Source organism: Dendrobates tinctorius, unplaced genomic scaffold (assembly GCF_039654945.1).
Source record: "Dendrobates tinctorius isolate UK_male_01 unplaced genomic scaffold, ASM3965494v1 ptg000199l, whole genome shotgun sequence".
Classification (NCBI taxonomy): domain Eukaryota; kingdom Metazoa; phylum Chordata; class Amphibia; order Anura; family Dendrobatidae; genus Dendrobates; species Dendrobates tinctorius.
In genome coordinates this window covers 10,632,703-10,655,413 of record NW_027361866.1, presented here as the reverse complement: position 1 = coordinate 10,655,413, position 22,711 = coordinate 10,632,703, and the positions used below count along the sequence as shown (strand labels likewise).

Genomic DNA, 22,711 nt, shown 5'->3' with positions numbered 1-22,711 from the left:
TTTTCGCAAACACTTCCTGTTTTTTTCCCAACAAGGCTGCCTCCTGGGGCACCTGCTGAGGGTTCAGTTCTGTGAGCTCTGCCCTCTTGTGTTCCAGTATCCGTCTCCCCTCTTGCAGCAATCTGTGGTCCTGGGCTACCTCTGCCTTGACAGTCACTAGCCACGGATCTTCTGACCTTGCAGTCAGCTGTACTGTCTCAGTCGGGATCAGCTCGTCTGGGAGACCAAGGACATGGGCGACTTCACTCTTGGGGGGTAAAGTTACATCAGTTTCCCCCAAATTTAAACATCGTATGAGGACAGTGCCATCCCGCACGGTAGCCAGGGTCCGGGTGACCATTACTCCCGACGGCAACTGGTCGACTCCGCTGGTTTCAATTTGAACCTCCACCCCCTCCAGAAGGAATACCAGCTCAGACAGGCAGGGGCAGCACAGTCATCCAGGGGGCAATACACGATTAACGGAGGTGGGTGCGATGACTTTGCCAAGTTCCTTCCCGTCACCATATTCTTCCCGGGACTGAGCTGTCCGTATCAATTAATGAAAGACCTTCCTCTGAGGGGTTTGGTCGCTCCATTGCTGGAGAAACTACTCCAGGGACTCGTTAAGCTGAAGGCTACTGATATCTTTAAGCACATTCATGCCCAGGGTCACGGTATGTTTCTTAGCTGCTTCTCCATCCACCAGTACTATGCCCCTGCTTCCTACATCTTTACCGCAGACTTCTATGTTCATCCATACCACCCCTGCGACCGGGATGGGTAAGTGGTTAGCCACCATAAGTTTGATCACTGGGCCCCATTCTGGCCGTAGTGCCTCCATGAAGTGATGGCGGAAATATCCTTCAGGCATGGTGGTCACTTGTGAGCCAGAGTCTACCAGGCACCACACTGCTTTTCCATTGATTTCTGCCCAGACCAGGGGGCATGTGGAAAAAAGGCTGGTGGGACTTCTGCTACTCTTCCTCTAATCTTCACTCTTCGGGCGGCGTCCCTTGGGCTCGGAGCCACCTAGTTTAACGGATGGCACGAGGAAGGTCGGATATGCTGGGGACACCACCTGGCGATGTGTCCGGGCTCTCCACAGGTATAACACGTACGAGAGTTTCTCCTCCAGGTAGTATCAATCTCATGTCGGGGGGCAGCTTCTCTGTCCCGTACCATAGGGACGGGCTTTATCGCCCGAGTTCTTCTTGAGGCCGCCATTTCTTCACGGACCTGTCTAATCTCCATCTTCAGGTCTTCCACCCATTGAGGGATAGTGTCCATGGGAGTGGTTACCTTCCCTCTCCGCACCTTCCCCACTGGCCCTGACACTTCCTGCTCTTGCTCTCGCGCATGTGCCTCACTGCCAATTTCAGAGAAAGTTATTTCTGGCTTTACCCGCATGCGCTCTCGCAGGGACTGTTTCATCAATACGTCACGCAAACCCATCACCAGCTGGTCCTGGAGAACAACGTCAACTGACCCTACACCTACGCCGTCCTTCCGTTTGATAGCAATATGCAGCTTTTGCAGGGCATTCATAAATTGTGTCATAGTCTCCCCCTCTCTTTGCACCCAGTGAAACAGTCGCATGCGCAGTTCTCCTACATCAGTGGGATCCCCATGCGTCTCCTCAAGTATGCGCAGCACTTTTTCCAGGGTATCTCTTTCTCGGGGGACCTAACCATAACAGAATCTGGTGCCTCCCCCTCCAGGGCCATTAATGCAATCTCTGTCTTCAGGGCCGGTGTCATGGGATGCATCCGCATCAGTCCCCGGATACGCTCCGTCCAACTCCACATCATCACATTACTCCCAGTAAAGAATGAGCTGAGCATAACGTACTGGCCACTACAACATACTGGGCACTACAATAGCAGTTTGCAATTTTCGCTCAGCAACATCCACTGTTGCTTGTTTCCAGAAAACACCCATGGAGTCAAAATTGTCACTTCATCTATAGATAAATTCCCAAAGGGTTATAATTTACGAAATGGGGTCACTTTAAGGGGGATTCTGCTTTTCCAGCGCCTATGGGCTCTTCATATGGAATCCACAAACTGCAAACTAGTCTAGGTAAATCTGCGCTCCAGGAGGCAAATAGTGCTCTGTCCCTCCTGAGTCTCTCTTTATGGCTAACTAGTACTGTACAGCTACATACAGTATGGGGTATTTCTACATTCAGCAGAAATTGTGGGACAAATTTTGGTGCAATTTTTACCATTTCCCAGCATGAAAATGTAAGATTGGGGGCTAGCACACAATTTTAGTGGTAAAAATTTATTTAATTTTTCTTCACTGCCCAATGGTATAAGATTTTGTGACACATCTGTGGTGTCAATATGATAACTGCACCCCTAGATAAATTCATTGAGAGGTTTAGTTTGTAAAATGGGTTCACTTAGGGGGGTTCTGCTGTTTTGCCACCTCATTGGCTCTGCCAATGTGACATGGCACCCTCAAACTAGTGCAGCAAAATCTGCACCTCAATATTTCACTTCTCAACTTTTCACTGTGCCTCGAAAGTATCAGTGAACTCAGGAGAAATTGCACAACAAATTGTGTTGTTCATTTTCTTTTATTCTTGTGCAAATACAAAATTTTGGGCTAAAAAAACATTTTTGTGGGAAAAATGTGAGTTTTTTTATATTTTGCAGATCAACGTTATAAACTTCTGTGAAGCATCTGGGTGTTCAAATTGCTTAGTACACATCTATATAAGTTATGTGAGAGGTCTAGTTTACAAAATGGTGTTAATTGTGGGAGGGGGCTTCCACTGTTTAGGCACGTCAGGGGCTGTCCAAGCGCAACATGGCATCCACTAATTATTCCAGCAAATTTTACATTCAAAAAGTCAAATGGTGCTCCTTCCCTTCAGAGCCCTACCATGCACACAAACAGTGGTTTTACCCCACATATGGGGTATAGGTGTGCTCAGAAGAAATTGCAAAACAAATTGTATTGTGCAATTTCTCCAGTTAACGTTATGAAAATGAAATATTTTTAGCGAAAAATCATTTTTGTGGGAAAGATGTGATTTTTTTTATTTTTACAACTCAATGTTATAAACTTCTGTGAAACACTTGGGGTTTCAAGGTGCTCAATAATACATATCTAAATAACTTCCCTGAGGGGTATAGTTTCCAAAATGGTGTTACTTATGAGGAGTTTCTATTGTTTAGGCACATCAGGGCTCTACAAACGCGACATGGCGTCTACAAATTATTCCTGCAAATTTTATGCTCAAAAAGTCAAGTGGCGCTTCTTCGCTTCTGAGCACTGATATGTTCTTAAACAGTGGTTTTCCCCCATATATGGGGTATTGGTATGCTCAGGAGAAATTGCACAACAAATGCAACAAGTGCAATTTCTCCAGTAACCCTTATGAAAATAAAAAAATTATGTCTTAAGGAAAACTTTTCTGAAAAAAAAGTTAAATCTTTATTTTTCCTTCCACATTCCATTAACTCCTGGGAAGCACATGAAGGGTTAATAAACTTCTTGAATGTGGTTTTGAATACCTTGAGGGGTGACAATTTGAGATGGTCCCTAAAAAATGGTTTTGTAAATTTTGTTGTAAAAATGAGAAATCGCTGGTCAACTTTTAACTTTTATAACTTCCTAACCAAAAAAAATTGTGTTTCAAAAATAGTGCTGATGTAAAGGAGAAATGTGGAAAAATGAATAAATGGAAAAAATACCTGCGCAAGTGGAGTTGTCCAGAATATGAATCGGACCACAGTCCTGCCTTACTGGTAGCGATGTAGCGAGCACACCGGGATAAACTGTGTGCGGTGGTGGACGTGCCACAGCGGTGTGATTTGGAGATGTGACGCTAAAGAAAAGTCGCCCCAATAGGCGATGTGGTCGGGTAATCTCCAACGCTAACAGCCGCTGGAGATGGAGATGAGTGGTGGCGCGCTCCGGCCGAGAGGCGCCGTCAGTATACAGCAGCTGTGTCGTGGAGGGGATGGGGGGAGGCGAGGCTGGGTGACGTCACCGGGGAAGGAAGGGAACGTGTGCAGGCCAAACTAGAAGCCAACGCGTTTCTAAGGTCTACGGACCTTCTTCGTCAGGGCTGTCAGACTCTGCTACATCTATCCCTATATAATCCATCTGATTTTGTAATTCAACAAATACTTTGTTTTTTAATAATCTTTTATAGATTTGGCATATGCTCTTAGAATTAGTTGTGCTAACAGATAGTACACTCTTTTATACATTCACCAATTTCCTAATTTATATATATGGTTTTACAATAGTTTTTATTTTTATTTCAATAAAAGTTGTTTTTAATCTATATTACACCCTTTTAATATATGGGCTCTTGATGTATTTGCCACCTACTTTGGTTGGTAGCAGGTGTAACATACATTGAAATCCTCTTCCCTTTCAGGTGGTGGGTGGGGAGGGGGTGGGGGTGTGTGGTTTTTTTTGGGCCATATATAGGGATAGATGTAGCAGAGTCTGACAGCCCTGACGAAGAAGGTCCGTAGACCTTAGAAACGCGTTGGCTTCTAGCTTGGCCTGCACACGCTCCCTTCCTTCCCCGGTGACGTCACCCAGCCTCGCCTCCCCGCCTCCCCCCCTTCCCTCCACGCCACAGCTGCTGTATACTGGTGGCGCCTCTCGGCCGGAGCGCGCCACCACTCATCTCCATCTCCAGCGGCTGTTAGCGTTGGAGATTACCCGACCACATCGCCTATTGGGGCGACTTTTCTTTAGCGTCACATCTCCAAATCACACCGCTGTGGCACGTCCACCACCGCACACAGTTTATCCCGGTGTGCTCGCTACATCGCTACCAGTAAGGCAGGACTGTGGTCCGATTCATATTCTGGACAACTCCACTTGCGCAGGTATTTTTTCCATTTATTCATTTATTTTCTTTGCATTTCTGGGTAAGCACAGACCCAGTATATACCAGCAGCAGGTAATCCCCTATTATCCATAGCGTACAGACCAGGAAGCGCCAGTGTACACTTGTTACCAAATGTGGAAAAATATTATTAATTAACTATTTTGTGTGATATGACACTCTGATTTAAGTGACTAAAAATTAAAACGTTGAAAATTCCAAAATTTTCAAAATTTTTGCCAAATTTCTGATTTTTTCCACAAATAAACATAAGTCATATCATAGAAATGTTACCCCTATCATTAAGTAAAATATGTCACGAAAAAACATTCTCAGAATCAGTGGGATCCTTTGAAGTGTTCCAGAGTTATGACCTCATAAAGTGACCGTAGTCAAAATTGAAAAAATTGGCCTGGTCAGGAAGGTGAAAACAGGCTTCGGGGTGAAGGGGTTAAATCAGATATTTGTTAACCACTTCATGACCTTGCGATTTTGACATTTTTGCGCTTTGCTTTTTTCCTCCTCCTCTTCTTCCCAGAGCCATAAGTTTTTTTTATTTTTTCATCAATATAGCCATGTGAGGGCTTGTTTTTTGTGGGACGAGTTGTACTTTATAATGACACCATTGGTTTTACTATATAGTGTACTGGAAAATGGAAAACAAATTCCAAGTGAAATGAAAAAAAAAGTGCACTTCCACAACCGTTTTTTATTCACAATGTTCACTAAATGCTAACGCTAAAACTCACCTGCCAATATGATTCTCCAAGTCAGTACGAGTATGCAGATACCAAAAATTTCAAAAGATAATTTTTTTTTTGCCATTTTCCGAGACTCATAGCGTTTTCATTTTTTGGAATCTGTGTGTGGATGAGGGCTTAATTTTTGCGCCCTGTGCTGACGTTTTTATGGATAACATTTCAGACTGTTTCAATTACCTTGTATTGTATTTTATTGCAATGTTGCGGCGGCCAAAAAAAGCATAATTCTGGCATTTTAAAATTTTTGCTCATTTATTTAATTGCTCATTTATTGCTTTCATATTTCATATTTTTATTGCTCATTTATTTATTTCATATTTTGTGCTGTTATTTCTGAGTGCAGTGATAACAAATATGTTTTAATTGTTTTATTTTCAATGGCACAAAAGAGAAGTGATTTGAACTTTTGTGTTTGTTTATTTTTTAATATTTTTCAAAACTTTTTTATACTGACTTCAATAGTCCCCTTAGACTTAAAGCTGTGATCATCTGATTCCCTGTGCTACACATAGCAGGGCTTCAGCACTGCAATATATAACATAAATGATGATCTATGAATGCAGGCCATGAACCAGCGTTCAGAGGAGTTTCACAATGACAGGCACTGGGATTTTTTGCAGACCACTGGCTGTCATGACAACCCATTGGTGACCCCTGATTACATGACACAGATGGATGGGATGTAAGGAGGTGGCAGGGAGCATCACATGCTTCCTCTCTTGGTCACTGTTCTCATGATCACATGTGGCACCTCCTTGTTTGTTAATGTTTATATACTGTGATGTCATGTACTGTCATGAAAATGTACTATGTGTTGCTGTATTGTGTATGTAATGTGCACTGCATAAAATTAGGGTTAAGATAGGATCTTAGATAGCATAGAGTGATGATAGAGTACAGGCAGCACACGGGTTAACTAAATGGTGAAACAAACAAAAAAAATAGCCTCACCGTGTCCTATATTATGATTCAGTTTGCCTTGCAATGTAGTGGGTCTCCAGCCAATAGTCGTGACTTGCAACTTATCATAAGAAAGAAATTTTGGCGAGTCCCAAAAATAGATAAAATCCTCAAATTTATTTAAAATATTTTAAAAGATCATATAGGTTGGGGATACATCTCAACGCGTTTCTGGCAAAAGCCCTTATTCAATTTGAGGATTTTATCTATTTTTGGGACTCGCAAAAATTTCTTTCTTATGATAAGTTAACTAAATGGGAGGACCAGCATAGAGCAGGGAAATATAATCAGGACACTTCCTGATTAGAGTCAGAAGCACAGGCACCCTTTCCCAGGGCCGGGCGTGTGAGAAGCAGTGGAGCAGAAAGTTGCAGGCTGTGGGGATAAAGCTGCTATGGCAGGAAGGGGACCCAGGTTGGAGAATAGTGCAGTCGGGCACTAACTCAGCAGGATCATCCTCAGGACAAATCTGGGGTCTAAGACCAGGGCAGGAGCAGTTGAGATGGCGTTCCTGGCACCTTTTCCAATTGGAACCGGACGAGGGACTGATAGCGAGCTGGTGACGTGGAAGGCACAGATGGGACACGGACTGTCCAGAGAGTCTGGCTGGATGTCAGGTAAAAGGAAGGCACGGACAGAACAGAGTTTGACTAGAGATATGGCAGAACAGCTCGTTGCCACAACTACCACCCTGACCACCTTATAGGGACTTTTGGTGTGCTTCCGCCCGGTGCATGTTGAATGTTTCTGTCAGTGATTGACAGAGGCATTTAACTGGTTAACAGTCGTGGGTGGATCTTGGATTTATCCATGTTGTTAAAGGCTTGATGGTTGATGTAAATCAGCTATATGTCAGACATTTAAAGGTTAAGTACAGAACTCCATACATTAATTGTGGGCTCAATATGAGAGGGCTCAGCACTAATCTATTAAGCAGTGTGCAGAGCTGCTGTGTTCTGCCCATGCATCACTTAAATCTGTCCGCTGCAGTTTTCAGCTGATAGGTGGATCTGCTGGTGTCGGGCACCCCAATGATCTCATAATGTCAAACTATCCAGTTGATAGACAATGATTAGAGAACCCCTTTAAGCGCAAACTCCCATCTGCAATAGTGCTATACATGTTGATGTTAAGTGCGGATTGGACACACTGCAGGGCTTACAACATACCACAGCTCTTGGACAAGGTAAGAAGCAAAAGAGAGTAGACAGAAGCATGGGATTGCAGCTGATTCTTTGAATATGAGGTAAAACATTTTTTTTTGTGAGGTAAAATATTGTTTTTAATCTGGCAGGGAATGTTTTAACTCACAGAAAGCAGCAACTGTGATCCCATGCTGTCCTGTCTATACACTCTCTTTTGCATCCTCCCTTGGCCAGGAGCTGTGGTACGATCAGACCATGTTCTTGCATGCTCAGACACAGCCATTAGACAGTATACAGAAGGGACACATTAAGATTATCTCTCCACAGAAACTTTCTTATAACACATCAAGTTGTGGAACTTATTTTTCAAGATCTATTGATTAAAATGTAATTTATGGAGAAAAAACCCTTTAAGCCCTTTCAGACATCGGGCATTCATTTACGCCGACGTCAGACTTCCTTCCTTTGATGTGGTCTCCGGCGGTGAGCACATCTTTGTTTTGAACAGCTGACATGTTCCCGGAATAGCCGTGGGTGGTAATGCAATCCACCCGTGTCTATTAACCTGTTAAATGCCACTGTCAAATGCTGACAGTGGCATTTAACAAGGCATTTAACAAGAGCTTCCGGCAATCGTGCAGGAAATCTGCCCACGGGTGACCCACGCCACGTGATTGTGGGTCACCGATGGTTTGGCATGTCAACCGGAAGTGTCCTGGAGACCTCTATGGTTGTCACTGCTGGCTTGCTTTGAGCGCCACCCAGTGGTTGGCACTTATAGCAAGTGAGTAATTCTACTACATAGACGTGAACTGATCATCACCTGTATGCATCAGAGCCGATCGGGTTATGGCAGCTTCTAGTCTCCCATGGAGACTATTGAATCATGCCAAAAGTAAAAAAAAGCTCTTAAAAGAATAAAAAAATATAAAACTTTAAATTATCTCCTTTCACCCCATTCAAAATAAAACAATAAAAAAAAGCAATGTACAATGATTGATGAAAAATTGTATATATATGTGAGGAAACAGCTAGCATTAGTGAGAGGCGGTGTAGTACTGAAGGTTGGCCACTAGAGGGAGACACAGGATGGTGAGAAAAGGACCTAATAGCAGCTGAAGCTAGGAAACGAAGAGTCATGGTGGGTGGAGTTATAGGACGGAGAAGGGGAATTCCAGAGAGAAGGAATAAAAGGAGGGAGAGTCCCAAGGAGAGTCAGACAGTCAGGGGGGTGGCCCAGACAGGACAGCTGCACCGAGAGGATGCCTGGAGTACCGGATGGATGGACTCGACGAGGTGAAGCGCAGTGGCCGTGGGCCTAACGGCAGCCACAGTGAAAAAACCTAGAGGGCCCTCGCAGACATGAGAAGGATGAGGTGACAGGTATCCAAGCCAGTGTGCAGGAGCTGTCATATTGCTGTGGATGTCGGAGAAGACAACTAATAAAGAGGACCTGCTTGAATGAAATCACCACAATGTAAGAAATTTGACCATTTAATTCCCTACGCGTTTCAAAGTGTAAACCACTTCTTCTTCAAGGGTTGACAAGTGTCAACGAGAGAAACGTTTTGCACACACGTTTTCTGTGGGTGGTGTTCAACCTAAGTTTCTTCTGGCAATTACTCTGATCTGCTCCCTGTCCACATTTTCCGCCAAGGCTTTTGTGGATTCGGGAGCATCCCTGAGCCTAATGGACTTGGATTTTGCTAAACGTTGTGGATTTCCGATGACACCTCTGCGGACGCCTATCCCTTTGAGAGGGATTGATGCCACTCCTTTGGCAAAAAATAGACCTCAGTTTTGGACCCAGGTGGTAATGCGGGTCGCCCCAGACCATCAAGAAAATTGCAGATTTTTGGTGTTGCATAATTTGTATGATACCATTGTTCTGGGGTTTCCCTGGTTGCAAATTCATAATCCAGTTTTGGATTGGAAATCTGTGTCTGTGGTGAGTTGGGGTTGTCGGTGTGCCCTTAGTGAGGCTCCGGTTTTTTCCACCTCTCCTCAGTCACATGATGTTCCTGACTATTTGGCGGACTTTTATGATGTATTTAGTGAGAATGAGTCTGCGTCTTTGCCTCCTCATAGGAGTTATGACTGTGCAATTGAACTGAGCCCGGGGTGTAAATTTCCCAAGGGTCGGCTCTTCAATTTATCTGTACCCGAGCACGAGGCTATGCGATCCTATATTAAGGAGGCGTTGGAGAAAGGTCATATTAGGCCATCCTCTTCACCCTTAGGTGCTGGGTTTTTTTTCGTGGCCAAAAAGGATGGTTCATTAAGGCCTTGTATTGATTATCGTGCCCTCAACAAAATTACTATTAAATATCAGTATCCGTTACCCCTGATTTCGGATCTATTCTCCAGAGTTAAAGGTGCTTGCTGGTTTACCAAGCTTGACCTCAGGGGGCGTATAATCTTATCCGCATTAAGCATGGGGATGAATGGAAGACGGCGTTTAATACTCCGGAGGGACATTTTGAGTACCTGGTGATGCCTTTTGGGCTCACTAATGCCCCTTCTGTCTTCCAGTGCTTCATGAACGACATTTTCCGAGACTTTGTGGATACATTTTTGATTATCTATCTGGATAATATTTTGATCTTCTCCAAGGATTGGGATTCTCATGTGGAACATGTTCGGACTGTGTTCCGGATCTTGAGGGAGAATTCCCTGTATGTCAAAGGATCGAAATGCCTTTTTGGGGTACAGAGGATTTCTTTTTTGGGATTTATTTTGTCTCCGTCAACTATTGAAATGGACCTGGCCAAGGTACAGGCCATTTATGATTGGGTTCAGCCCACTTCTTTGAAGGCCCTCCAGAAGTTTTCGGGTTTTGCTAATTTTTATCGGAAATTTATAGCAAAATTTTCTAGTATTGCCAAGCCATTGACTGATCTGACTAAGAAGGGTGCTGATGTGTTGAATTGGTCTCCGGAGGCTGTTTCTTCCTTTCAGGAGCTGAAGCGAAGATTCACTTCTGCCCCAGTTTTGCGGCAACCTGATGTCTCACTCCCGTTCCAGGTAGAGGTGGACGCTTCTGAGATTGGTGCAGGAGCTGTTTTGTCCCAAAAGGATCCTGTAACATCTAAAATGAATCCCTGTGCTTTCTTTTCCCGAAAGTTCTCTCCATCTGAACGTAACTATGATGTGGGGAATCGGGAACTGTTAGCCATGAAATGGGCATTTGAGGAGTGGAGACATTGGTTGGAGGGAGCTAAACATCAAGTCGTGGTCCTCACTGACCACAAGAATTTGATTTACCTGGAGTCGGCCAAACGCTTGAACCCTAGACAGGCTAGGTGGGCCTTGTTTTTTACACGTTTTGATTTTGTGGTCTCTTTTCTTCCTGGCACTAAGAATGTCAAGGCTGATGCTCTCTCTAGGAGCTTCTTTGCTGATTCTCCTGTGGTGACCAAGCCTGCTACCATCTTAGGCGAAGGGGTAGTTCTTTCTGCCATCTTGTCCGATTTGAGACGTGCTCTGGAAGAGTTCCAGGAGGACAAACCTGAGCGTTGTCCCAGGGGAAAGTTGTATGTTCCTGACCAGTGGAAGAAGAGGGTGATGTCTGAAGTTCATTGCTCTGCATTGGCTGGTCATCCAGGTATTTTTGGTACTAGAGATCTGGTGAGTTGGTCTTTTTGGTGGCCCACCTTGTCTCGTGATGTCAGGAATTTTGTGCAGTCCTGTGGGACTTGCTCCTGGTCTAAACCTTGTTCTCGCTCTAGTGGGTTGTTGATGCCTTTGCCGGTCCCCAGGAGGCCATGGACCCATATTTCAATGGATTTCATCTCTGATATGCCTTTCTCTCAGAGAATGACTGTTATTTGGGTGATTTGTGGTTCTCTAAGATGGTTCATCTTGTACCACTCCCTAAGTTGCCATCTTCCTCTGAGTTGGTGCCCCTGTTTTTGCAACAGGTGGTTCGCTTGCACGGGATTCCTGAGAACATTGTATCTGACAGAGGAGTTCAGTTTGTGTCTAGATTTTGGAGGACTTTCTGTTCTGAGCTGGAAATTCAGTTGTCCTTCTCCTCTGCTTTTCACCCTCAGACCAATGAGCAGACGGAGAGAACAAACCAGACCTTGGAGTCGTATTTGAGATGTTTTATTTCCGCTGATCAGGATGATTGGGTTTCATTTTTGCCCTTGGCCGAATTTGCTTTAAATAATAGAGCTAGTTCTGCCACTTTGATGTCACCTTTTTTTTGTAACTTTGGGTTTCATCCTCGATTTTCTTCAGGGCAGGTGGAGCCTTCTGCATGCCCAGGTGTTGACACTGTGGTGGAGAGAATGCACCAGATCTGGGACCAAGTGGTGGATAAGTTATCTCTCTCCCAGGAAAAGGCCCAGCGGTTTTCCAACCGACATAGGACCATTGGTCCCCAGTTTAAGGTTGGTGATATGGTTTGGTTATCATCAAAAAATATCGCTATGAAGGTGGCTTCTCCTAAGTTTAATCCTAGATTTATTGGACCTTACAAGATTTTGGAGATTATTAATCCAGTCTCTTTTCGTTTGGCTCTTCCTGTCACATTTAAAATCCATAATGTGTTTCATAAGTCCTTGTTGAAGAGGTTTGTTGAACCAGTAGTTCCTGGGGTGGCACCTCCGGACCCTGTATTGGTTGAAGGTAACATGGAATATGAGGTAGAGAAGATACTGGATTCCCGTCTGGCTAGACGGGGACTCCAGTATTTGGTTAAGTGGAAGGGTTATGGTCAGGAGGATAATTCCTGGGACTCTGCCTCTGATATTCATGCCAAAAGATTGGTGCGTGCCTTTCATCGGGCTCACCCGGATTGCCCTGGTGGCGTGGATGAGGGTTTGGTGACCCCTCCTCAAAGGGCAGGTACTGTTGTGAGTTCATTTTCCCCTTCATCATTGAGGTCTGATGAACTCCCTCTTCTGGTGAAGGAAGGTAGTGAGGCTGATTACCAAGCACCTGGGTATGATGATGATGACTGGGTGACGGGAATTGCTGACTGGATATAAGGCAGCTGACATGCTTCTGCCTTGCTGGTGATCTCTCTGAGGGATTCTAGGAGACCAGTCTGATTCTTGCTCCTCAAAAGCTAAGTTTTCTGCACTGCTTTTTGCATTTGTGTTTTGTTTTGCCTTGTTTTTCTGAATTTGTGCCATTCCCTCCTGGGGTGAGTTGAATTCCTTTTTGCTCTGTCTTCAGAAAATACCTGAGTGCTGATATAGTCTTTTTCCCTATCAGCCTGTTGGCCCTTGCTTTGATAGGGTTTTTGGCAGATTGCAGACAGCAGCTTTCCTTTCCTGTCCTATTTAGTTAGCTTGGGCCCCATCATTTGCTCAGCCTATCTTTCTATCTGTGTGAGTGTTTTTTCATCTTGCTTCACCGTCATTATATGTTGGGGGCTGCCTATTGCTTTGGGGTCTGCTCTGGGGCAGTTTAGATTTCCCTTTCTGTCTTTAGGCTATGTAGTTCTCTGGCTGTGATCGAGGGGTCTAGGGCACCGTAGGAACCCCCCACGGCTACTGCTAGTTGTTGTTGATAGGTTCAGGGGTCTGCAATCCGATAGCTGCCAACTTCTCTGGTTTTCTGGACTTAGCTATTATTTCTGTTTTTGCCTCCTACGGTGACTCATTCATAACACCTCCCCTTCTGGCCTCCCCTCGCCCAGTATCACCAACTCCCGACTGATCCGAGGCCTATGCTGGGCTGGCTGACATCTGCACCATCGACCCCCAGCCTCCCTGCCCAGCGTCTCCCCGTCCCAGAAAAAGTCCAAGGAAAGGGAGATCTGGGAAGTCCTCCATGAGAAGGGGGAAACTGCCATGTCTATCCCCCGGAGCCACGGGCGGCTCGTTTATACCAACGTTGAGCGGGGCTACGGGTTCATTAAAGAGACAGAGACTGGCCACAAAGTCTACCTCAACGTGGCCTCCATCAAGCATGGGAGAGCCCTGCAGATGGGGGACTGGGTATCCTTTTACAAAGAGTACTGTCCCCGCGGCTACTATGTGGTGGCCATGATCGTATACCTCAAAGAATATGGAACCTCATAAAGGGGAGGTGAACTCCTGGGTCTCAGGTACTAAGGACACTCGTGGCCCAGGGGCTGCCAGACATCCCAGGGGCTCCACGGCCGTGGAATTCCCTTCTGCAGGCAGAGAAAATCGTCCATCAGGAGATGACCCAGAGCACCGTTGACGTTCATGGACTACCGGGACTGCTGTGCGCCATTGCGCAGCATGGGACTGTTCCGCATCCCTCGGGGTAAGAAACCCTGTCTCCTGACGTAGCAGGGAAGTAATGGGGGTACTTGCTGCAAAGGAAGGGGGGCGCTCTTGTGTTTTCAGATATTTTCATAAAGGTTAATAATGTTTAAATAAATATTTGAGGTTATAAATGTTGAGGAATATTTAGTGGATATGCTAAATAATTTAAATGTTGCCAGAAAAATGTTAAAACTGTTTTACTGAAAAATGTGTTCAAGAAGGTCCAAGATGTGAATATGTAGAAAATGCCTGCCATGATAAAAATATAAAAGAAGGTATATGACGGTTTGTGGTATTGGAACAGACAGCGGTCCACAGGTCAGGTCCTCGGTGGGAGATACCTGAAACAAAGGAGGGGAGAAAACGGTGACCTGGTAGTATCCATGACAGACTCAGTCATTTCACCCCTAGAACTAAACATGGTTCTGGAAGCATGGAAAAGGGGAGGAGAGCCCCCGTTGAGGAGTCTGGGTGGTCCTACTCCCATTCAAGATGGTTTCAGAAGTGTAAGATACATGGAGGAGAGTACCCGTTGAGGAGTCCGGGTGTTCCTACCCTAATGAATGGAAATTGTCTTATCGCGCAAGCGCCTGTGAGTAGCTATCAGCTACTCAGAGCTTAATTGCTCCCTGCTCTGCCCAGCACTGTTGTGAACTCCCTTAATCCGACTTTTGTGGCAGGGCTCCCTCTAGTGGACACTGCTGGTAGTGCAGCTGGTCAACAGGATGTTAATCCAACAGCTGGAGAGGATGATTGGAGAAGTGGACGTAGTGACTGGGAGTACATAAGCGAGCAAGCTTCTCTCAGTGGCTGCCGGTGATACTCCAGTCTGTGCATAGTGAGGATATCTGTCTCCTGCCTGATCCTGCATTTTCCAGCTAAGTGTCTTTTGCTAAATCCTTTGCATCTGATTTTGCCTTGCTATCAGGAGTCAGCTGGCTCCCCCTGGGGCTGCTGGCTCCTGCCCTGTATTTTTGTATCTTTTGTTTGTTTGCTCAGTCCCCTGCTGTATTTGCCTGTTGCTAGCCACCAGTTCACACCTGAGTGCTGATATAGTGGGGGCGAGGTTGTGCTAACCTCAGTACAGTAGATTAGATAAGAAAAGCCATATTTTTCTACTTCTGTAAACCCTCTTTAATAGAGGTATATCCTACTTACAAGGGGAATGGTACAGTAGATTCTAGTCATATATTTAAGAGGAAAGGGAATGCACTATGCAAAACTCAAAAAGAAAAGATGCCCCATAATTGTTATTTTATGGAAAATACAAGTAAATTATAAGGAAGACATGTGACATGGGCTGAAAGGTTTATCTTTTGCATAACATATAAATAGGATTGGAATACTTCACTTAACAGCTTACCTTCTTACAGTATAATAATAATAATAATAATAATAAATTTTATTTCTATAGCGCTGACATATTCCGCAGCACTTTACATTTCAGAGGGGACTTGCACAGACAATATACATTACAGCATAACAATAATCACATAGATCATAACAGATACCAAGAGGAATTTGGGCCCTGCTCGCAAGCTTACAATCTATGAGGAAAAAAGGGGAGACACGAAAGGTGGGTGGTAACAGTTGCCGATTGTATGGACCAGCCATAATGTTAAGTGTGTAACAGTAAGGATGCGGAGGGCTAATGGATGCATAAGGCATGTGGGAACATGATGCGAGGAACCTGGTTATGGTAAAAAAAACTCTTGGCTGTGCCACATAGGGATAGATTAGGTTAATGTGTTGAGGCGGTAGGCCAGTCTGAATAAATGCGTTTTCAGGGCACACTTAAAATTGTGGGGATTGTGGACTAATCGTATTGACCTGGGAAGTGCATTCCAAATAATTGGCGCAGCACGTGTTTAGTCTTGAAGATGGGAGTGGGAGGTTCTGATTATTGAGGATGCTAACCTCAGGTCATCAGCAGAACGGAGGGCGCGGGAAGGATGGTATACTGAAACAAGGGAGGAGATGTAGGGTGGTGCTGAGCCATGAAGAGCTTTGTGGGTGAGGGTAATAAGTTTGTACTGGATTCTGGAGTGGATGGGTAGCCAGTGTAATGACTGGCACAAGGTAGAGGCATTGGTGTAACGATTGGCGAGGAATATGATCCTGGCAGCTGCATTCAAGACAGATTGGAGGGGGGGAGTTTGGTAAGAGGGAGACCGATTAGAAGGGAGTTACAATAGTCGAGACGAGAATGAATAAGAGAAACAGTCAGAGTTTTTGCAGAGTCAAAAGTAAGAAAAGGTCGAATTCTAGAAATGTTTTTGAGGTGCAGATAACAGGAGCGAGCCAGTGATCGGATGTGGGGGACAAAGGAAAGCTCAGAGTCAAGTATGACCCCAAGACAGCGGGCATGTTGCTGGGGAGTAATAGTAGAACCACACATGGAAATGGCAATGTCGGGTATAGGTACATTAGTAGCGGCAGGAAACACAAGGAGTTCAGTCTTTGACAGGTTCAGTTTCAGATATAGTGAGGACATGATGTTAGACACAGCGTTTAGACAATTGCCGATGTTTTCTAGAAAGGCTGGCGTGATGTCAGGAGACGAAGCGTATTATTGGGGGTCGTCAGCATAGAGATGGTACTGGAAACCAAATCTACTGATTGTTTGACCAATAGGGGCAGTATACAAAGTGACGAGGAGGGGGTCTAGGACTGATCCTTGAGGAACCCCAACAGTAAGGGGAAGGTGAGAGGAGGAGGAGCCAGCAAAAGATACAGTAAAGGAGCGGTCAGAGAGATAGGAGGAGAACCAGGAGAGAACGGTGTCCTTGAGGCCAATGGAACGGAGCATAGTGAGGAGGAGCTGATGATCCACAGTGTCGAATGCTGCAGAGAGATCCAAGAGAATTAGCATGGAGTAATGACCATTTGATTTTGCTGTTAGTAGATCATTAGAGACTTTAGTGAGGGCAGTTTCAGTAGAATGTAAAGAGTGGAGAGGGTCAAGAAGAGAGTTTTCTGAGAGATAGCGGATAAGACGGGAGTGGACCAGGCGTTCTAGGAGTTTAGAGATGAAGGGAAGATTAGAAACAGGTCTATAGTTAGCGGCACAGTTTTATACTTACTTTTCCTTTTACGTAAGATAAAACCATATTAGTGATTTCATCGGAGACAGGAATCATATACTTTTGATATAGTAAGGAAAATGCCATCTTCTTGAATAAGTTGATTGCCATGATGATCGGTGCTTGGTTTTGGTGTCGCCTTTTGTGATGTAAAAACCTGTTAAATAAATACAATTATTATTGCAGTGTGGGAGTGGAAAACTTTCAACCATTTCCAATAAAAATAAAAGGTGTTCATATCCTGTGAACCTATCCAAACTCATAAAAGAGGTCAGGGGGTCACAAAGTGTTGTTGATATCACTGAAAATCTGTCTAAAGGCCAGGGTCACACTTACCCTATGGAAAATCGGTCCGAGTCTCCCTGCCGAGAGCCCCATGAGTGTTCTCCGCATAGTCATCCGCGTGTAATGTGTTTACAATGCAATTATGTGATTTTCTCACACCTATATATCCGTATGGCAACCGTATGACATTCATATGGCTTTACATTTCTCACTGACTTTCCCCAATCGAATTAAATGGCTCAAGGGGCTGAAATGAGGAAAATGTGTTGGTATTTGTCGCAAGATAAATGGATGGACCATGTGGCATCCAAGATTTTCTCACACCTATAGGCTTGCATTGGCGAGTCTCGGACGATATACACGTACAATTGCAGCATGCTGTGATTTTACACGCACGTCGAATACGCCTGAGAAAAAATACGCTGATGTGAGCTGCCCCATAGATAACACTGGGCCAAGTGCTATGTGATGTTTTCTCGCATAGCACTAGTCCGTATTCTACGGTAGTGTGACTATGGCCTAAAAAGAAATTTAGTAAGGCAGCAAGCTGCCAAGGGGAAAAAGTGTAAGGGTATGTCAACACAATGCATTTACGCTGCTCTTTTTGCTTTGATTTTTCAAAACTGTAAAAAAATACTGTTTTTGCCACAGTTAATGTTGTGGAAAAAAGAAATAGGGGTGGGCATGGTTTGGGGCTTTCCCCAGCATGTGCATAAAACATATTCATAAGGGCACAGAAAGGAAAATATTATTTCTTAAAGTACAATACTATAATGTAGTGGAATCAATTGAGTTCCCACAGTGACTTTTTGATGTTGTGTATTTGTTGTCTAGGACTGTGTGTCTGTACAGTATAAGGATTCAGAGGTCCTTTAGTGTCGATACTGGTGCTGAAGCTGGACCATCATACTAACAGCCCTTCTAATGGCTAATCATTTGTTTTGCTGTTTGCATTACATGCTTTCTGTATTTAGTATAGGGAGGTAGAGAGTGTGGTTAAACACATTCTGTAGGTAGGGATTAAGGCTGTATAATTTGTTGCCACACGTGCTTTGTGTTTCTTTTTTTGCGTTATATAACACTTCAAAAAGTAGTTGAAAAATGTTCCTGGGTTAAATTTCTTAACCATACACTATTCTGTGTTCTTTGGTAATTTTTTTTTATATATAACCCTCCAAAAACTATTCCGTGGTGTGGGGTACTTTTCTGTGATGTATAAAATTGAAAAAAAGCATTAAACTATTTTTCATAATTAAGTTTCTGAGCCATACAGTATTCTGTGGTCTGGGGTACATTTCTATGATATCTAACACTCCAAAAAGCATTAAAATATTGGTTGGATTACAGTTCTCACTCATACACTATTCCGTGGTCTGAGGTACACTTATGTGATCTGAGTACAGCAATTACACTTTTAAAATATTTAGATTGGGCCTGCCAGTTGTTGCATTTTTGCAAATAAAGTCCGTGGAGCCTCATTTAAGAGTCTCAAACACGGGACTAGCCAGATCTTCCTCCAGGGAAGGACCCAGCCAAGGGGTGGCTCCTCTCAGAAACCACCATTACCACCATATTAAGTGGCCCTTTAAGTCAATATGCAGCTCTTTACGAGTTTACAGATATGACAAGGGAAATACCAAGGTCAGGTATCCATCCACAGACAGCTGTTTCAGGGTGTTGCCCCTCATCAGTGTGGAGTAGGATTCTGGCTAGGTGGGAGCAATGCCTAGTAGACCAACATCGGTAGACCAAGAGCTGAATATTGACTTAAAGGGCCACTTAATATGGTGGTAATGGTGGTTTCCGAAAGGAGCCACCCCTTGGCTGGGTCCTTCCCTGGAGGAAGATCTGGCTAGTCCCGTGTTTGAGATTCTTAAATGAGGCTCCACGGACTTTATTTGAATATTTGTATTTCCCAGGGAGCATTGCACCTAGGATTTCACTGATTGAGCGCCTTTGCCGGCTGCCGCAGTGTTTTCTTTGACTGGTCTCCCTGAGGTCAGTGATTGTTTCATGAAGTTGTTGCATTTTAGGAGTCTATGGATGACTGTCCTTATAATTTTTCTTGGCTTTGTACTTTGTGTAAAGCCTTTATGAATGTAGAAGTACAGCGACTACACTTGAAAAATGTTTGAATGCGGCCTTCCAGTTGTTGGCTTCCAGGGGTCTATGGATGACCATCCTTATAATTTTTTCCTGGCTTTGCACTTTATGAAAAGCCTTTATGAGTATAGAAGTACATAAACTACACTTTCAAAATATTTAAATTCCAAATTTATTTCTGGATTCAAATAGTAATCCATACAGTTTAACGCGGTTACACTATGGTTGTAATTAAAACTCAAAAAATGCATTAAAAAATTTGGCTGGGTTAAATTTATCACTCATACATTAATCCGTGGTCTGGAGTAAATTTGTTTGAAATCTAGATGCAAGAGTTTAGATATTGTTACCTGTGCTATTCACACCTACAGTACGGGACATCTAGGCAAAGGGATACATATGTAAAGGTATATATACAGTATATATATATATATATATATAAAAACTGCACAAAACAAAAAAACACCCCTGCTAGTGTATTACTAATGAGATTAAAATTAAAAGGAAAAAACTTCTCTGTGCTATATAGTGTGAACATGACAGGTAATTAATTATTCCTATAAGATACCATCCACACTAGTCCCCATCAATTGTGCAATTGCCTGCTTGGTAAATTGAATTGTTAATCACGAATAGCAAATTTTAATAAAAAAAAGGATATATTCAAAACAACAAGCACATATAAACATCATACACCATGCAATGAAAATTCGTTATCCTATTGTCATGATCACGTGTGTCAGGACGCAGATGATGTCGCAAGGCGAACCCATAACACACGTGACCCTGGATACACCGCCTCCAGTGGGGCGAATTTAAATAATAAAGCGTGCAGGTGGATACGCCGCCTCCACCTGGCGGATTTAGGTATTACACGCCATGCATACATATATCTGGAAACACCGCCTCCAGTAAGGCGCATTTAAATAATAAGGGGGGAACCTGGGTAACTTTAACAATGGTGGGCCCTGCGATAGGGAATGGGAAAATGGAAACCTCCTGCACTCCCCTGAGCCAGTGTCCCTACACTCCTCACATTCCCTAAACAGGCTCCGCACCTGTCGCCGTACGCGTACCTTAATGCCCTTGCTCGCCCTGAGCCTAAACCCTCACTAGGGAATAGGTCGGTGTGGAGACTAATCCCACCACTGCACTAACAACACACATGAGGAAAGAGACAATACAGGGGAATCACCACTTATCTTTGCTCTGTTGCGTGTGCAACTAGCAACAGAGCCCACCACCAGTGTGCATCTTCTCCTCCACCCTGATCCATCACATAACTGGATCCGTCACCATCGTGCAGCCTGGGAGCAGAGTCCATCACCACTTGCAGCAGTCCAGTACACAGAGTCCCAAGATGAGTCCAGCCTCTGCCAAGACTCCAAGCATGCTCGAGTCCAGTTCTCAGCAACCAAGTAGAGCATGCTGAGTGCAACTCTCTTCCAAGTCGCCACTCCTCCAAGCCATGCCCGCACTTCCCGCCGACACCACAAACTGCGACTCCACCAAGCCATGCCAGTCCTTCCTGCAGACACCATTAGCTGGCACTCATCCTCTCTGGCTGACTGCGCAGGACTCCTATCCCGCTCCATCCTTCCACCAGGCTCTCCAACAACTCAGAAGGAAATATCACCAGCCGTGAGTGAACCCCCTAAGCACACCTTTATAGGGAGTCACACCTGATCCCTAATTAAGTGAACATTAACCTAAACCTATGGTGCGATACCGCTAACCACCACCGGGGACAGTCAAAACACCTTTGAACTCAACCAAAGTAAAAAAAGTTCACTTTGTGCTTTTAATACCGCCAGATCCAACACTGGATCATGACAGTACCCCCTCCTTAATGAGGGGCCTCTGGACCATCAAGACCACCCCTCATTAGGGAAACACCTACAGCGGGGACGCCCAGACCCTGAGTTCACCCCACCATTCCCTGACACTTCAGGTTTATGACAAACACCGCTGATATTGGCAATATATGTTCCTTTTGGAGGCACCACTCATCTCCACAGCGCCGACCTGAGGAACGAGTTAATGTATGTGTAGGTTTGCTCAGAGCTGATCAGACTCCATAACACATTTCCACAAGATGTTTTTTGGTGGCACCCATACATGCTCGTTCACACACAGGTCCGGACCTGAACGTTTATTGCACACATTCATTTGTCATTTCTTGGTGAACTCACTCTGGACTTGACAACAGAGGCGTCCCCCTGTGTCACCACACTCACACCCCCACTATTCCCCAAGGGACACCACCCTCCAACCCTTTCACCATGAGGCCTGCGCCTCCTAGGGTTGGTCAATGGCGAGGGCAGAGATTTGTCCCTACTCCCCCGCAGCACACCCGCTGCACACACCAGGAGGAGAATGGGACCGGGAAATGGAGGAAATATACTCTCGCTGGTCACCTCCACACGACCAGGAGGGCGGCTTCTTCGATGGTATGAAGATTTGGCGTAAAACCCCGCGGACTATCACACCAGTCAGCTCACCACAGGGGCGTACCCCTTCACCTCGGGGAATACCAGGCAGCTCCGTGGGGCACTATTCCTCCCACCTGCCTGGGTGCGCCCGCCTGCATGAACCAGTCCTGCTCCCCAGCAGCGACTCTAGGGGGTTTTAGTACCATAGCCGCAGGAATATGGAGGAAAATATATATACTCGCTGGTCGCCTCCACACGACCAGGAGGGGCGGCATCGAAGATTTGGCATGAGCCCCGCGGACTATTCACCAATCTGCTCACTACAGGGACGTACCCTTTCACCTCGGGGAATACCAGGCAGCTCCGTGGGGCACCATTCCTCCCACCTGCCTGGGTGCGTCCCCTGTAAGAGCAAGTCCCGCTCCCCAGCAGTGACTACACACCTAGTCTGCTCACCACAGGGATGTACCCCTTCACCTCGGGGAATACCAGGCAGCTCCGTGGGGCACCATTCCTCCCGCCTACCTGGGTACCTCCCCGTGCATGAGCAAGTCCCGCTCCCCAGCAGCGACTCTAGGGGCTTTTGCCAGACCGCAGCCGCCATTTTTGATTTCCTGGTTACCTGAGCAGAGGCCCCAGACCGTGATAACTGCTGCTGCAGCGGCTCTAAACACCTTGCCGCTCCCCACTCACATCAGTGAGGCCCGGCAGCAATTACCACAGGTCTCCACATGGCCGAAGCTCACCAGAAAAAAAAGTAAGGGCTGGTGATAATGTCATGGTCACGTGTGTTATGGGTTCGCCTTGCGACATCATCTGCGTCCTGACACACGTGATCATGACATCTATAG

At 45.1% G+C, this 22,711-nt stretch overlaps 1 protein-coding gene across 2 annotated transcripts in view; it reads right to left on the bottom strand.

Annotated features, from left to right (window-relative positions):
- The window catches only part of LOC141056776 (putative methyltransferase DDB_G0268948), a 140,613-nt gene that overhangs the window by 74,685 nt on the left and 43,217 nt on the right, over positions 1-22,711 (bottom strand). For both annotated transcript variants that reach the window (XM_073553239.1, XM_073553238.1), the window contains one exon: positions 17,041-17,197. In XM_073553239.1, coding sequence (XP_073409340.1) covers positions 17,041-17,151 — 111 coding nt within the window. In that variant the 5' untranslated portion in view covers positions 17,152-17,197. The remainder of the gene's footprint in view (positions 1-17,040; positions 17,198-22,711) is intronic.